This window comes from Lepidochelys kempii, chromosome 1, assembly GCF_965140265.1.
Source record: "Lepidochelys kempii isolate rLepKem1 chromosome 1, rLepKem1.hap2, whole genome shotgun sequence".
NCBI lineage: Eukaryota > Metazoa > Chordata > Testudines > Cheloniidae > Lepidochelys > Lepidochelys kempii.
In genome coordinates, this window is record NC_133256.1 from 26,229,541 (window position 1) to 26,246,188 (window position 16,648).

Genomic DNA, 16,648 nt, shown 5'->3' on the forward strand with positions numbered 1-16,648 from the left:
ACGCGCTATCTCAGAGTTGCCGGGCCTCCCCCCGACTGCTCCCTGCCCCCCGCCCCCGTGCCCGCGCCGGCCTCCCCCCCGACTGCTCTCTGCCCCCCTCCCCAGTGCCCGCGCCGGCCTCCCCCCGACTGCTCCCTGCCCCCGCCCCCAGCGCCGGCCTCTCCCCCCGACTGCTCCCTGCCCCCCGCCCCCGTGCCCTGCGCCGGCCTCCCCCCGACTGCTCCCTGCCCCCTCCCCGTGCCCGCGCCGGCCTCCCCGCGACTGCTCCTCACTGCCCCCCGCCCTTGTGCCCGCAGCCGGCCTCCCCCCGACTGCTCCCTGCCCCCGCCCCCCGCGCCGGCCTCCCCCCCCCGACTGCTCCCCTGCCCCCCCCTGCCCCGTGCCCGCGCCGGCCTCCCCCCGACTGCTCCCTGCCCCCGCCCCGTGCCCGCGCCGGCCTCCCCCCGACTGCTCCCTGCCCCCTGCCCCGTGCCGGCCTCCCCTCGACTGCTCCCTGCCCCCTGCCCCGCGCCGGCCTCCCCCCGACTGCTCCCTGCCCCCCGCCCCGTGCCCGCGCCGGCCTCCCCTCCGACTGCTCCCTGCCCCCGCCCTGTGCCCGCGCCGGCCTCCCCCCGACTGCTCCCTGCCCCCGTGCCCGCGCCGGCCTCCCCCCGACTGCTCCCTGCCCCCCTCCCCGTGCCCGCGCCGGCCTCCCCCCGACTGCTCCCTGCCCCCTGCCCCGTGCCGGCCTCCCCCCGACTGCTCCCTGCCCCCGCCCCGTGCCCGCGCCGGCCTCCCCCCGACTGCTCCCTGCCCCCTGCCCCGTGCCGGCCTCCCCCCGACTGCTCCCTGCCCCCGCCCCGTTCCCGCGCCGGCCTCCCCCCGACTGCTCCCTGCCCCGTGCCGGCCTCCCCCCGACTGCTCCCTGCCCCCGCCCCGTGCCCGCGCCGGCCTCCCCCCGACTGCTCCCTGCCCCGTGCCCGCGCCGGCCTCCCCCCGACTGCTCCCTGCCCCCGCCCCGTGCCCGCGCCGGCCTCCCCCCGACTGCTCCCTGCCCCCGCCCCCCGCGCCGGCCTCCCCCCGACTGCTCCCTGCCCCCGCCCCGCCCCCCGCGCCGGCCTCCCCCCGACTGCTCCCTGCCCCCGCCCCCCGCGCCGGCCCTCCCCCCGACTGCTCCCTGCCCCCGCCCCGTGCCCCGCGCCGGCCTCCCCCCGACTGCTCCCTGCCCCCGCCCCCGCGCCGGCCTCCCCCCGACTGCTCCCTGCCCCCCGCCCCGTGCCCGCGCCGGCCTCCCCCCGACTGCTCCATGCCCCCGCCCCGTGCCCGCGCCGGCCTCCCCCCGACTGCTCCCTGCCCCCGCCCCGTGCCCGCGCCGGCTTCCCCCCCGACTGCTCCCTGCCCCCTGCCCCGTGCCGGCCTCCCCCCGACTGCTCCCTGCCCCCGCCCCGTGCCCGCGCCGGCCTCCCCCCGACTGCTCCCTGCCCCCTGCCCCGCGCCGGCCTCCCCCCGACTGCTCCCTGCCCCGTGCCCGCGCCGGCCTCCCCCCGACTGCTCCCTGCCCCGTGCCCGCGCCGGCCTCCCCCCGACTGCTCCCTGCCCCCGCCCCGTGCCCATGCCGGCCTCCCCCCGACTGCTCCCTGCCCCCGCCCCGTGCCCGCGCCGGCCTCCCCCCGACTGCTCCCTGCCCCCGCCCCGTGCCCCGCGCCGGCCTCCCCCCGACTGCTCCCTGCCCCCGCCCCCACGCCGGCCTCCCCCCGACTGCTCCCTGCCCCTGCCCCGTGCCCGCGCCGGCCTCCCCCCGACTGCTCCCTGCCCCCCGCCCCCGCGCCGGCCTCCCCCCGACTGCTCCCTGCCCCCCGCCCCGTGCCCGCGCCGGCCTCCCCCCGACTGCTCCCTGCCCCCCGCCCCGTGCCCGCGCCGGCCTCCCCCCGACTGCTCCCTGCCCCCGCCCCGTGCCCGCGCCGGCCTCCCCCCGACTGCTCCCTGCCCCCGCCCCGTGCCGGCCTCCCCCCGACTGCTCCCTGCCCCCTGCCCCGTGCCCCGTGCCGGCCTCCCCCCGACTGCTCCCTGCCCCCGCCCCGTGCCGGCCTCCCCCCGACTGCTCCCTGCCCCCGCCCCGTGCCGGCCTCCCCCCGACTGCTCCCTGCCCCCTGCCCCGTGCCCCGTGCCGGCCTCCCCCCGACTGCTCCCTGCCCCCGCCCCGTGCCGGCCTCCCCCCGACTGCTCCCTGCCCCCGCCCCGCGCCGGCCTCCCCCCGACTGCTCCCTGCCCCCTGCCCCCCCCCCGTGCCCGTGCCGGCCTCCCCCCGACTGCTCCCTGCTCCCAGAGAACCAGGTCCCTGCCCTCGTGCCCGTGCCAGCGACACCCTGACAGGTCCCTGCCCCTCGTGCCACTGCCAGCCTCACCCCAATTGGTTTCTGCCCCCCGCCGCCAGTGTCAGTGACACCCCGACAGGTCCCTGCCTCCCTGTACCAGTGCCAGCCTCACCCCGACTGGTCCCTGCCCCCACTGAGCCGGGGCTGCCCTCCTCCTGTACCAGTGCCAGCCACACCCTGATTGGTCCCTGCACCTGCAGAGCTGGGGCTGCCCTCCCACCCCCATGCCAGTGTCAGCCTCACTCTGACCGGTCCCTGCCACCACAGAGCCATGTTCCTGCTCACATGCCTTGTGTCAGCCTTGCTCTGACTGGTACCTGGTCCCTCAGAGTCAGTGGTGCTCTACATATAGTGTATAGTCTGATGTGCCTCTGCAGAGCCAAGGAGCTTGGCTGCTCTGCACCCCAGTGACAGGTTCACTCCAACTGGAGCTGCTCTACACCCTGTTTTCACTCCTCCTTTGATCCACCTTTACCAAAGTGCTGGGTCAACTCCACACCCCAGTGTTACTTTTCCTGTGTCTTGTCCTTCACTCCACAAAGATGAGGCTGTCCAAAACCCTATTGTCATGCTGCTGCCACCACCATGAATTCAGGGCTTCTCTGAATTCAGGTTTTGCACCCACTCCAAGTACTACCACCAAGAGTCCGGAGTTTCTTTTCAACATTAGTGTAACGTTCATGACCTTTCCGGCTCTCCATCATAGAGCCAGAGCCTGTGTGAATCAGAGTGTCCTGTGAATCCAGGGATGCTCTGAACTAGGGCTGTCGATTAATTGCAGTTAACTCACACGATTAATTCAAATAATCATGATTAATCACAGTTTTAATCGTACTGTTAAACAATAGAATACCAATTTAAATTTATTAAATATTTGCACTGTAAAAATGATAAAAGATAGTATTTTTCAATTCACCTCATACAAGTACTGTAATGCAATCTCTTTATCATGAAAATGCAATTTACAAATGTACATTTTTTTTGTTACATAACTGTACTCAAAAACAAAACAATATAAAACTTTAGAGCCTACAAGTCCACACAGTCCTACTTCTTGTTCAGCCAATCGCTAAGACAAACAAGTTTGTTTACATTTATGGGAGACAATGTTATCCGCTTCTTATTTACGTCGTCACCTGAAAGTGAGAACAGGCGTTCCCATGGCACTTTTGTAGCCAACATTGCAAGGTATTTACATGCCAGATATGCTAAACATTCATAGGCCCCGTCATGCTTTGGCCACCATTCCAGAGGACATGCTTCCATGCTGATGATGTTTGTAACAAAAATAAAGTTTTAATTAAATTTGTGACTGAATTCCCTGGGGGAGAATTGTATGTATCCTGCTCTGTGTTTTACCTGCATTCTGCCATATATGTCATGTTATAACAGTCTCAGATGATGATCCAGCATGTTGTTCGTTTTAAGAACTCTTTCACGGCAGATTTGACAAAATGTAAAGAAGGTACCAATGTGAGATTTCTAAAGATAGGTCTAGCACTCGACCCAAGATTTAAGAATCTGAAGTGCCTTCCAAAGTCTGAGAGGGATGAGCTGTGGAGCATACTTTCAGAAGTCTTAAAAGATCAACACTCAATGCAGAAACTACAGAACCCAAACCACCAAAAAAGAAAATCAGCTTTCTGCTGGTGGCATCTGACTCAGATAATGAAAATGAACATGTGTCAGTCTGCACTGCTTTGGATTGTTATTGAGCAGAACCCATCATCAACATGGATGCATGTCCTCTGGAATGGTGTTTGAAGCATGAAGGAACATATGAATCTTTAGCGCATCTGGCACATAAATATCTTGCAATGCCGGCTACAATAGTGCCATGCAAACCCCTGTTCTCACTTTCAGGTGACATTGTAAACAAGAAGCGGGCAGCATTGTCTCCTGCACATATAAGCAAACTTGTTTGTCTGAGCAATTGGCTGAAGAAGAAGTAGGACTGAGTGGACTTGTAGGCTCTGAAGTTTGACATTGTTTTATTTTTGAATGCAGTTATTTTTTGTGCATAATTCTACATTTGTAAGTTCAACTTTCATGATAAAGAGATTGCACTACAGTACTTGTATTAAGTGAATTGAAAAATACTATTTATTTTTACAGTTCAAATATTTATAAAAAATATAAAGTGAGCAATGTACACTTTGTATTCTGTGTTGAAATTGAAATCAATATATTTGAAAATGTGGAAAACATCCAAAATATGTAAATAAATGGTATTCTATTATTGTTTAACAGCGTGATTAATTGTGCAATTAATCACAATTAATTTTTTTAATTGCTTGACAGCCCTACTCTGAACCCAAGTGTCAGGACTTCTCCAACTCATTGCTGCAGAGCTAGGACTGTGCCAAGCCTAAATTTCACACTCACTCCAAAAAGAAAAGGAGTACTTGTGGCACTTTAGCTACTAACCAATTTATTTGAGCATGAGCTTTCGTGAGCTACAGCTCACTTCATCGGATGCATACTGTGGAAACTGCAGAAGACATTATATATACACAGAGACCATGAAACAATACCTCCTCCCACCCCACTCTCCTGCTATTACAGTCATACTCACTGTGAGCTATTCCACAGAGCTACTCCACAATTCAGGGTGTGTGGGGTATTTGCAATTGAAAAGTTACAAAATTTAAAAAAAGTTGAAACACTCCACATGTAGTGAATGGCTGTATAAGTATACACATAAGAGTCTAAATTATTTTATTTCATTGTTTTCTTTTGACAGTTTAAAAGAACAATCTGGAGGGGGAAATGGAGCAGAAATTGCAAGTGTTGCAGGAACAATTTGTGGTTGGGTAAGCACTGACTTCTGTTTTGGGGGTTGGAGCCCTTAATGGAATTGAATTTTTGTTTTTTGTTTTTTTAAAGATGTAGAAGATAAGGTAGTAAAGTTTTAAGATAATTCTTCTCCCATACTCTTCATTGGTTTTTCTATGTATATTATGGAGAAGTAGTAGTCACTATTAGGTAGGGCAGTACAGCTCACTCCATGGTAATTTTAATAATCTGATGCCTGTCTGTCATTTATTTAAAATTTTAAAACTATTTTAATTTATATGGACAAAAGAAAGATGTGTAAGCTATTTTTGGAATCCCTAAGTATTTTCTTTAAATTGTTTTTAAAAAAAAAACAGTTAAAGTTGCTAAGCAACAGTAGTATAGATACCTATCACATCATTTACAAAACCCAAGCTCTTAAAAGCAAGGAAATTAAAAGTTAAAGATATAATTAATCTTAGGTTGCCTACATAATAAACATAAGTACGTTAGTTTTATCAAGTATTAAGAAATGCATTTTTATCACAACAGAACAGTCTTAACTCTGACACAAAATAAATACCATCATTTCAGCTGTAATCTCAATATACAACCTTTCTAAAGAAGACAAATAAACACGGGCCAGATTGTGAACCTCTTAATTAGTTACTGACACAAATAGTATCATTTAAATCAATGCAACTTGTTGCAAAGCACTGTACTAATAAACATAAGGGTGGCAGAATCTAGCCCTACATACGTACACATTAATGAGACATTTATCAGCTTCAAATACAAGTCCGCATACATATAGCCAGACAATGGCCCATCCTGCTCACTGCTAGAAGGGAGCAGGGGGTCGTAAAGCATCCTTTTACTCTTTTCCACCAGTGCCACATACCTCTGCTCAGGGCCGGATTAAGACCTTTCGAGGCCCTAAGCACTAAAAAGATTATGGTGCCCCCCCATATGTAATTCAAAATAAAAACAATGCTATAACGTAAAATAAAATTTTATTTTTTGAAATGACATAAAACTTACATGTATGCTGAAATTAAAATAGCTTCTTTCTAGATTTTCTGATTGCAAAATTCTGGATAAGTTCATCGAAGCTGACTTGACGAAGCATGTCCACTTCCATACGCAATAGGGAAAGTGAATCAAGTCTGTCCTGACACATTGTTATTCTCTGAGGGTTTTTTATTCTTTGAGAAAAAGAGCGTTCTGCAGAGCAGTTAGTAATCATCAATGTTAGAAAAATATGTAGTGCGATCTCTACATTTGGAAATACACATTGTATTCCCTCTTTCAATATTGTGCCATGAAGATCAATGGGACTGAATTTCATTTTTCCTGTTCCATTAAACTTTGCTTGCATATAACAGTGGAACTGCCATACTTCTCCACAGAGATTCGTGTTCAAGTCAACAGGGTATGAGTCAACTAGCTTCTGAGAACCTTGTGAATATTGTTCATCCGATAAGTCCATATCGTTTAGAAAAGAAAATCTACTTGATACTTCTTTGTACACGTCACCTCTCCTCTTCATATGAGCTTCAAGTATATCAGTTATAGCGTAGTAAGTAGATACGTGAAATTTGTCTCTAGGATTCGATGCTGTTTCTGTTGCCCAGCTATCATTTGCTTGTTTTTTCCTGATTCGCTTGTGGGACTGGGCTTCTTTGTAGTTAGTATCAGGCAAGATATCTTTTGATATATCTTCAAATCTTTCGAAATCATTCCTCAAAGTGTATAAGTGGTCTGCTAATGATTGACAGAGGTCTGCACATGTTTTCAAATCCAATTCTTTTTCTTGGAGAGCTTGACTTGTGTGGTAAAAGTGCTGTAAAATTTCATTCCCCATGGTCAACATGAATACAAATTCTAGTTCTTGCATCTTGTTTGCAATGTTTTCTGCCTCTTGTACAGTTTTTCCCTTTTGTGATTGGTCTTCAGCTATACTTTCTAATGCATCCACAATCTTTGAGTAGGACTCCAGAATTGCACTTGTTACCACTGCATGTGCCTCCCAGCGAGAATTAGAAAGAGATTTCAACACATGATCATTGCCCAAATATGTTTTAAGAACTGCCCATCGGTGTGCTGAGGCAGAGAAAAATGTATAAAGTAACTGGACTGTTGAGAAAAAACTTACTGCCGCTGGACAACTAATCAATAGGACTGCGGCCAACAAGATGGAGAGAGTGTGCAGCACATGGTATGAATATGGCATATTTGTTCTGTTCTAAAAGCTTCTTCTGCATTCCTTGATGACGCCCTGACATGTTGGCAGCATTGTCATAAGGTTGACCTCTGCACTTTGAGAAATCTATTTTGCAAACTTGGCACAGATAATGCAGTACTTGATTTGCCATTTCTTCACCAGTGTGGCTTTTCAAATTGAGGAATGTTATAAATCGTTCAACTGGTTTTCCCTCTGTGGGAGACACGTATCTTAGTACAATACTCAATTGATCAATATGTGAAAGATCATGTGTAGAGTCGACAGATAAACTGAAGTACCCAGCAGTACTTATTTCATCCACAATAGCTGAACAAACTTTGTAACTCATCAGACCAATAAATTGATCACATATTGTCTTGGATAAGTATGATGGGTTACCTTTGCCAGCATTCCCATATTTTGAGATATGGCCTTTTAAAAATGGATCAAACTGAGCCACAAGCTCCAACAATCCCAAGAAATTTCCATTCTGCAATTATCCAAATGTGTCATTTGATCCCCGGAAAGGCAGACCACGTTCAGCTAATGTTTGAATAACATCTATAACACACTGCAAGACATGTTGCCCTTTAATTTGTTCTTCCAATTTTTGTGTCAATCCAAAGCCCGGTCTTTGATTTAAATATGTCAACACTGAATCTCTGTGAGTAGTGCTATTTTCATGTTGTTCAATTAAAACAGTATTCCGCTAGTCACTAAATCCATTTGCAGCAAACCGGGATGTTGAAGGTTTATATGCAACAAAACAGTTCACGGACCCTGTTGATGGTGAATACAGTAGCCATTCTCGAGTGCATTTCTCACCATTTGCTTTCATGCCGAAAAATATTTTTTGTGAACATATCTTGTTTGTTTGTCATTAGTAAAAGTCCGACGTGATTTCTCAAATGGCCCAGTGTGGTGTTGACAGTCATTTGGTCCATGATCTATCCAGTAAGCTACATCATCAGTACTGAAATCAACCCACATACCGGGATCCTTTCTCCTGTTATTTACAGCATGAGCAGATTCAGTCTCTGACACATCCACACCTTCTAGAACAATGTCTGTTTTACCACCAGCAGTAGGATGATCAGTTACAGTCTCAGACACATCCACATGTTCTGGAATGGTGTTTGTTTCACCAATAGAAGAAGGGTCAGTCTCTGAAACACCTATAGGTTTTGGAACGATGTCTGTGCTGCTGAGAGAAGATGTTGCTTTTGATGGATTCACTTTGAAAAATGATGTCAGCTTTGGAAGATTTTGGAAAATTTCACTAGTTTTTTGCTTCTTTTCTTCCGCCAGTTTACGTTTCTGTGCTCCACTCGGTTACGTTTCATCTTTCCCCTTATCTCAGTTATCTGAACTTAAAAAAAAAATTACACAGTGTACACTATTTTTATGTGTATATATATATAATATATATATATGAGAAAAAAATGAATCAAGTATGTATAACTCAGAAGAATATATCAATAATAAAACATAAATTTATTGCAGTACATGACAGGATCTGATTTCCTTGCATTATTTCAATCTACGTTAGTAGGATGCCCCCCTGGTATTGATGGGGATAAGTAATAAAAAGAGAACAGAAAAATGGGGGAAGAGTGTGTAGTGGAGTGTAAGGAAGTCTAACAAAGTTATGATTTTTCCCATGATGACTACTTCAATGCTTTTTTTGAAATATCAAATATCACATTTTTTCCAAAAAAAATCTCTTTTTTTGGTGCCCTCTGCTTTGCTGGTGCCCTAAACATGTGCTTACTCTGCCTATTGGGTAATCCAGCCCTGCCTCTGCTGTCCTTTGCAGAACCACTCTGTCCCTGTCCTCACCCAGGTTGATGGAACCTTGATTCCACACGTGGTATAGTTATGTTGACACATCAGGGAAAATATACTACAAGTATAGAGAGACCTGGGATAGTTTATTCGCTTCCCAGAGCAGCAGGAGTACCAAGAGAGAGATTGTGGCTTCCTGGGGTTTTCCAGGAGCAGCACAACAAAGCACCACACTTTATTACGGGTTAGACAACAAACTGATGATCTGGCCCATAATTTATAAATAAAAAATGTTATATGTTTTCCTATAAAGCAACATATACAGCATTGTTAATGTAAAGTAATTACAACTATTTTATAAAAATATTCTGTCTATAAATATAATTGAAAATACTTTAAACATAAAAGTATTCCTTAAAATTATACAAAAATCAGTATAACATTAAAAATGTCATGGGTCAGAATAAAGATTGTGTTGTATTGAAAAAGATGTTTGTTTACACTTGATAAGAATAACATATGTATGTTTTGTATAGAATATGTTTAAAATGTATTATGTTACATGTACAGTTTAATATGTCTTGAATTATTTTTCTTTGCTTATACATGCTTGGATTTTGTAAATGATCTGATAGGTAAGTATGGTGATGTCACACAACAATCTTAACTGTTATTTTTAAATAAAATGTATTGGTTTTTAGACTATATTTTAAAATTAATTGGAAGGATACTTTGAAGTTCATATTTGGTCTCCTCACTCACAAATGTGAAGAATATTTTACTTTATTTTATCAACCGGTGGTTGAGATTTCAGACATTTTTGCAGTTATTCACTTCACATCAAAAGCAGTTTTGATCTAAAAGTTTGCAAATTTTTTAGCCATATTGTAAACTAGTTCCTTTGGCAACAAAAAAAATCCATCAGCCAAAATATTGCTGTCTTAAAAAGCAGATACTGCTCTTTCTTAAAGATTTTAATATGCATAGTTACTGTGACTAGCACAGTGTACACTCAGCCATCAGTATCCTAGGAAAAAATATTCCCTGAACACTAGCAAGACAAATGGTATAAGGGTTAGCAAAATAATGAAGATTATTTCACAGCTGCAAACACTCAGAATACACAGATTACCTATGCACATATGTGTATGAATGATGGAAGGAGTGTAACTGGTAAATAACTGAGCTCTGACTAATGCAATTAGGTTTTGGAGAATTAGATTTTTTTTATAATTTTGACAGATAATACTGGGTGTTTTAAACATTTTGATTTGTATCTATTTACGTTTTCACAATTGTACAAAATTATGAGTTTTAAGCCTTTTTTAATCAATTTAGATTTTCAAATTGTGGGAAATTGTAGAGGAACACAACAGTAATTGTTTTATGACAGTGGACTTTGAGATTCAAAAAGTTAAACCTAAACTGTTAAGTTAATCCATTAAAACATGAATTGTCAACATCAAATGTCAAAAATATACAGTGTAAATATCCTTAAATCAAAACTCTAATAAATTCTCAAGCAACATTTTTCTTACTTTGTCTATCTGGAAATTTAGATTATCATAGATGGAAATATTTTTTCATCAGTTTGTGTATGTATGGTTAAATCAATGTTTACTGATATTTTCACATAAAAACTAATCCATCCAAGCCTAAATTTTATGGAATTTAATAGCAGCAGATCGGATGGGCTATTGTATTAATAACCAGATTACATTATTCCTTTTTTAAAATCTATAATAAGGAAAAATACATTAACACCATAATTCTAGTATCTGGTTTAAAGATCTAAAGACAAATGAACTTATGCTTTAAGATGAAACTGTCCTTAACCTATATTGTTGTGCATGGGCTTTGGTTCACATTTACGTACATAATATCATAGTTAATGATCCAGATATCTGTGAAACCTAAGTATAATGAGGAGAGAGCACAAAAAGGAAAGAATGGTTTTCTGGACATAGCATTTTTTGAAACATAAGGCTTTAATTACCGTTTCTAAATTAAAATTTTAACTATTATAAAGAATAAGGACAACCAGGTTCTTGTTATGTCTATTTGGAAACATTAGGAAAATTATACAAATTTTCTAGAAACCTAGATGAGAAGAAGAATGAATGGAACTGATGATTGAAGAAAGGGGCATGACTAGTGGGTAGAATCAACTATCGCAGAATTAGAAGAGAGAGGAGTGGTCATTGGTAATAGGTTATTAATTATTATCATTGTATGTATTATCATAGTGCCTAGAATCCCCAGTCATGGAGCAGGTACCCATTGTGCTAGGTGCTGTATCAACACAGAACAAAAAGATAATCCCTGCCCCCAAAGAGTTTATAGTCTAAGCATAAGACAAGAGACCACAGATGGATACAGACAGATGGGGAATACAAAGACACAGTGAGACATTATGGTCAGCATAGTAGGCTGTGGTCTCAGCACATAAGCAGCATAACTATTGACAATGTTTTTGTAGATCTCAAGGCAAAGGAGAGTTTGAAGGAAGATAATGAATTGGTTTAGCAGATGTTTACTGGGAGCTTGTCCCAAGGATGAGGGTGCTTGTTTGAAAATTTAACAAGTGGATGATAGAGGCTGACATCTTGGACTAATTTGAGGTCGGAGTTAACGTTTCGATACTAAATGAGAGATGATAGGTAAGGTAGGGATAGGTCATGAAAGACCTGAAAGTGAAGACAAGAAGCTTATGTTTTATACAATAGAGAAGAATGAAGTAGTGAAGGGATTCAAAAGAGAGGGTGACATAGTTAAAGTTTGCTAATCTAATTCTGACCCAATTCTGACCCAAAAGTTGTTACAATATGAAAGATATTTTGTGGTTTATGTAGAAAGCTGAATTGGTATTCATAGTGGAAAGTTGTCCACAGTACAAACCACTATCCAAAGCTGTCATATTTGTTGGAAGATTTAGTACAGAAGCCTGATGAAAAATTACACACGGAGGGTGTGGAAAGATGGGATTTAAGCAGAATAAAGTAAACAACCTACACAGAAACACTATTTGCTTTTTCTGGTGCAGCCCCTCCCTTCCATTCGGTCATCATGTAAATTACATCAATTTACTGATGTGGAATTTACTGCATAATTTAAATGTGTTTTGCCCTGGTTACCTCACAGCCTCTCTCTCTATGTGATACCACAATATATGGGTTCAGCTGAGTTGCTGAATCTAAACAGCTCATAGCTTTATCCTACAGAGATTGTTGGCACAGGAAGTTTTCAGTAAGGGGGGGGTCTCAATTATAGATTCATAGATTCAAGGCAGAAGGGACAATAGTGATTATCTTCTCTTTCCTCCTGTATAACACAGGCCATAGAACAGGGGTGGGCAAACTACGGCCCGGGGGCCACATCCAGTCCTCCAGACGTTTTAATCTGGCCCTTGAGCTCCCACCAGGAAGCAGAGTCCAGGGCTTGCCCTGCTCTGGCGCTCCAGCCGGGGAGCGGGGTCGGGGTCTTGCCTCACTCCGCACGGCTCCCAGAAGCAGCGGCACGTCCCCCCTCTGGCTTCTACGCATAGGGGCAGCCAGAGGGCTCAGCACGCTATCCCCGCAGCTCCCATTGGCTGGGAACTGCTGCCAATTCGAGCTGCAGGGGCAGTGCCTGTGGACAGGGCAGCACTGTTTCTTGGAAATGCTTGAGGTAAGCCTGCTACCCTGCCCCCTCCCATGCCCCAATCCCCTGCCTCAGCCCTGATCCCCCTCCCGCCCTCCGAACCCCTAGGTCCCAGCCTGGAGAACCCTCCTGGACCCGCAACCCCTCATCCCCATCCCAGAGCCTGCACCCCCAGCCGGAGCCCTCCCACCCTCCGCCCCCCAATTTCATGAGCATTCATGGATCACCATAAAATTTCCATACCCAGATGTGGCCCTCGGGCCAAAAAGTTTGCCCACCTCTGCCATAGAACTTCCCCAAAATAATCCCAGAGCATATCTTTTTGAAAAATATCCAATCTTGATTTAAAAATTTGTCAGTGATGGAGAATCCACCATGACTCTTGGTAAATTGTTCCAAGGGTTAATCATGCTCACTGTAAAAAATGTACACCTTATTTTCAGTCTGAATTTGTTTAGCTTCAACTCCCAGCCATGGGATCCTGTATACCTTTCTCTACTAGATTGAAGAGCCCATTAGTAAATATTTGTCCCCATGTGTCACGGTTCCTCCCCCACTCTGAACTCTAGGGTACAGATGTGGGGACCTGCATGAAAAACCTCCTAAGCTTATCTTTACCAGCTTAGGTCAAAACTTCCCCAAGGTACAAAATATTACACCTTGGACTGGCCGCTACCACCACCAAACTAATACTGGTTACTGGGGAAGAGCTGTTTGGACGCGTCCTTCCCCCCAAAATACTTCCCAAAACCTTGCACCCCACTTCCTGGACAAGGTTTGGTAAAAAGCCTCACCAATTTGCCTAGGTGACTACAGACCCAGACCCTTGGATCTTAAGAATAATGAACAATCCTCCCAACACTTGCACCCCCCCTTTCCTGGGAAATGTTGGATAAAAAGCCTCACCAATTTGCATAGGTGACCACAGACCCAAACCCTTGGATCTGAGAACAATGAAAAAGCATTCAGTGTTTTACAAGAAGACTTTTAATAAAAAATAGAAGTAATTAGAAATAAAGAAATCCCCCCTGTAAAATCAGGATGGTATATATCTTACAGGGTAATTAGATTCAAAAACATAGAGAACCCCTCTAGGCAAAACCTTAAGTTACAAAAAAGATACACAGACAGAAATAGTTATTCTATTCAGCACAATTCTTTTCTCAGCCATTTAAAGAAATCATAATCTAACACATACCTAGCTAGATTACTTACTAAAAGTTCTAAGACTCCATTCCTGTTCTGTCCCTGGCCAAGACGACTACAGACAGACACAGACCCTTTGTTTCTCTCCCTCCTCCCAGCTTTTGAAAGTATCTTGTCTCCTCATTGGTCATTTTGGTCAGGTGCCAGCGAGGTTACCTTTAGCTTCTTAACCCTTTACAGGTGAGAGGAGCTTTCCCCTGGCCAGGAGGGATTTCAAAGGGGTTTACCCTTCCCTTTATATTTATGACACGCCCCCCAAATCTCAGCTAGGGTGAAACACTGGCTGGGATTTCTTCCTGGAGCTCTAGGAAAACAGAGTTAATAAGACACATGCATCTCTAAATATACTACCAAGTACATAAAGACTAACAATATTTTCCACATCTCAAGGACGATTTTAACCAGTTGATTCTGGGAAACTTTCACGGGAGAGTGCATCAGCCACTTTGTTAGAAGCTCCTGAGATGTGTTGGATGTCGAAATCAAAATCTTGGAGAGCTAAACTCCACCGAAGAAGTTTTTTGTTAGTTTCTTTGACGGTGTGAAGCCACTTTAGTGCAGCATGGTCGGTTTGCAGGTGGAAACGCCGTCCCCAAACATATGGGCGTAGCTTTTCCAGAGCGTAGACAATGGCATAACATTCTTTTTCAGTGACTGACCAGTTGCTTTCCCTCTCAGACAGTTTTTTGCTGAGAAACACTACAGGGTGGAATTCTTGATCAGGTCCTTTCTGTATTAAAACTGCTCCCACACCACGCTCGGATGCATCTGTGGTTACTAGGAATGGTTTGTCAAAGTCTGGGGCCCTTAGTACAGGGTCAGACATGAGTGTCGCTTTAAGCTTGTTAAAGGCCTTCTGACACTTTCCGGTCCACTGAACAGCATTTGGCTGTTTCTTTTTGGTTAGGTCTGTCAGTGGGGCAGCGATTTGGCTGTAGTGCGGTACAAATCGTCTGTAATAACCGGCCAAGCCTAAGAAGGATTGAACCTGTTTCTTTGACTTTGGGACAGGCCACTTTTGGATAGCATCCACTTTGGCCTGTAGGGGGCTGATAGTTCCTTGACCCACCTGGTGTCCAAGGTAAGTCACTCTGTTTAGGACTATTTGACACTTCTTAGCCTTAACAGTTAGTCCTGCCTCCCTTATGCGCTCAAGGACTTTTTGTAGATGTTCCAGGTGGTCTGCCCAGGAATCCGAAAATATGGCCACATCGTCAAGGTAGGAGACTGCATATTCTCCTAATCCCGCTAGGAGACCATCTACAAGTCTTTGGAAAGTGGCGGGTGCATTTCGCAGCCCGAAAGGGAGTACATTAAATTCATACAGCCCGAGATGTGTGATGAAGGCTGACCTTTCCTTGACTGATTCATCTAGCGGTACCTGCCAGTACCCCTTGGTTAAGTCCAAGGTAGAGATGAACTGGGCCCGTCCCAGTTCCTCTAATAGTTCATCAGTGCGTGGCATTGGATAGTTGTCTGGGCGAGTTACAGCATTTAGCTTACGGGTAGTCCACGCAAAAACGTATTTCCCCATCTGGTTTGGGAACTAGAACCACTGGAGATGCCCATGCACTTTCAGAGGGGCGGATTACACCCATCTGTAACATATCCTGGATCTCCCGTTCTATAGCAGTTTTAGCTTGAGGAGACACCCGGTAAGGGTGGACCCTAATTGGGTGAGCATTACCTGTGTCAATGGAGTGGTATGCCCGTTCAGTCAGTCCTGGGGTGGCTGAGAACGTTGGCGCGTAGCTAGTGCACAGCTCCTGGATCTGCTGTCGCTGCATACGCCCAAGGGTCATGGAGAGGTTCACCTCTTCCACACCACCAGCACATTTCCCTTCGTAATAGACACCTTCAGGCCACTCAGCGTCGTCTCCTCCCTGGGCTGTAAACTGACAAACCTTTAATTCTCTGGAATAAAAGGGCTTTAGAGAATTAATATGATACACCTTAGGCTTTTGGTTGGAGGTGGGGAATGCTATGAGATAATTAACAGCTCCCAGGCGCTCCTGGACCACGAATGGCCCTTCCCACGATGCTTCCATTTTATGGGCCTGGAGCGCCTTTAAGACCATGACCTGGTCTCCTACTTTGAAGGAACGCTCTCTGGCATGTTTATCATACCAGGTTTTTTGCTCTTTTTGAGCATCCTGTAAGTTTTCTCTAGCAAGGGCTAAAGAGGTTCGGAGGGTGTTTTGTAGGTTGGTTACAAAGTCCAGAATGTTAGTTCCTGGAGAAGGTGTAAATCCCTCCCATTGCTGCTTCACCAACTGCAATGGCCCCTTAACCTCACGGCCATATACAAGTTCAAATGGGGAAAACCCTAAACTGGGATGTGGTACAGCTCTGTAGGCAAAGAGCAACTGCTGCAATACTAGGTCCCAATCATTGGAGTGCTCATTTACGAATTTACGTATCATGGCCCCCAAAGTTCCATTAAACTTCTCCACCATGCCATTTGTTTGATGATGGTAAGGAGTGGCAACCAAGTGATTTACCCCATGAGCTTCCCAAAGGTTTTTCATAGTTCCTGCCAGGAAATTAGTCCCTGCATCTGTGAGGATGTCGGAGGGCCAACCTACCCTGGCAAAAATGTCTGCTAGTGCCTGGCACACACTTTTAGCCCTGGTGTTGCTTAGAGCTACTGCTTCCGGCCATCGGG

General features: G+C 46.3%; 1 protein-coding gene across 6 annotated transcripts in view; it reads left to right on the forward strand.

Moving 5' to 3' along the window:
- Window positions 1-16,648, forward strand: part of DEUP1 (deuterosome assembly protein 1) — a 97,032-nt gene that overhangs the window by 10,005 nt on the left and 70,379 nt on the right. For all 6 annotated transcript variants that reach the window (XM_073337043.1, XM_073337025.1, XM_073336994.1 and 3 more), the window contains exon 2: window positions 5,098-5,167. In XM_073337043.1, the coding sequence (XP_073193144.1) occupies window positions 5,124-5,167 (44 nt within the window). In that variant the 5' untranslated portion in view covers window positions 5,098-5,123. The remainder of the gene's footprint in view (window positions 1-5,097; window positions 5,168-16,648) is intronic.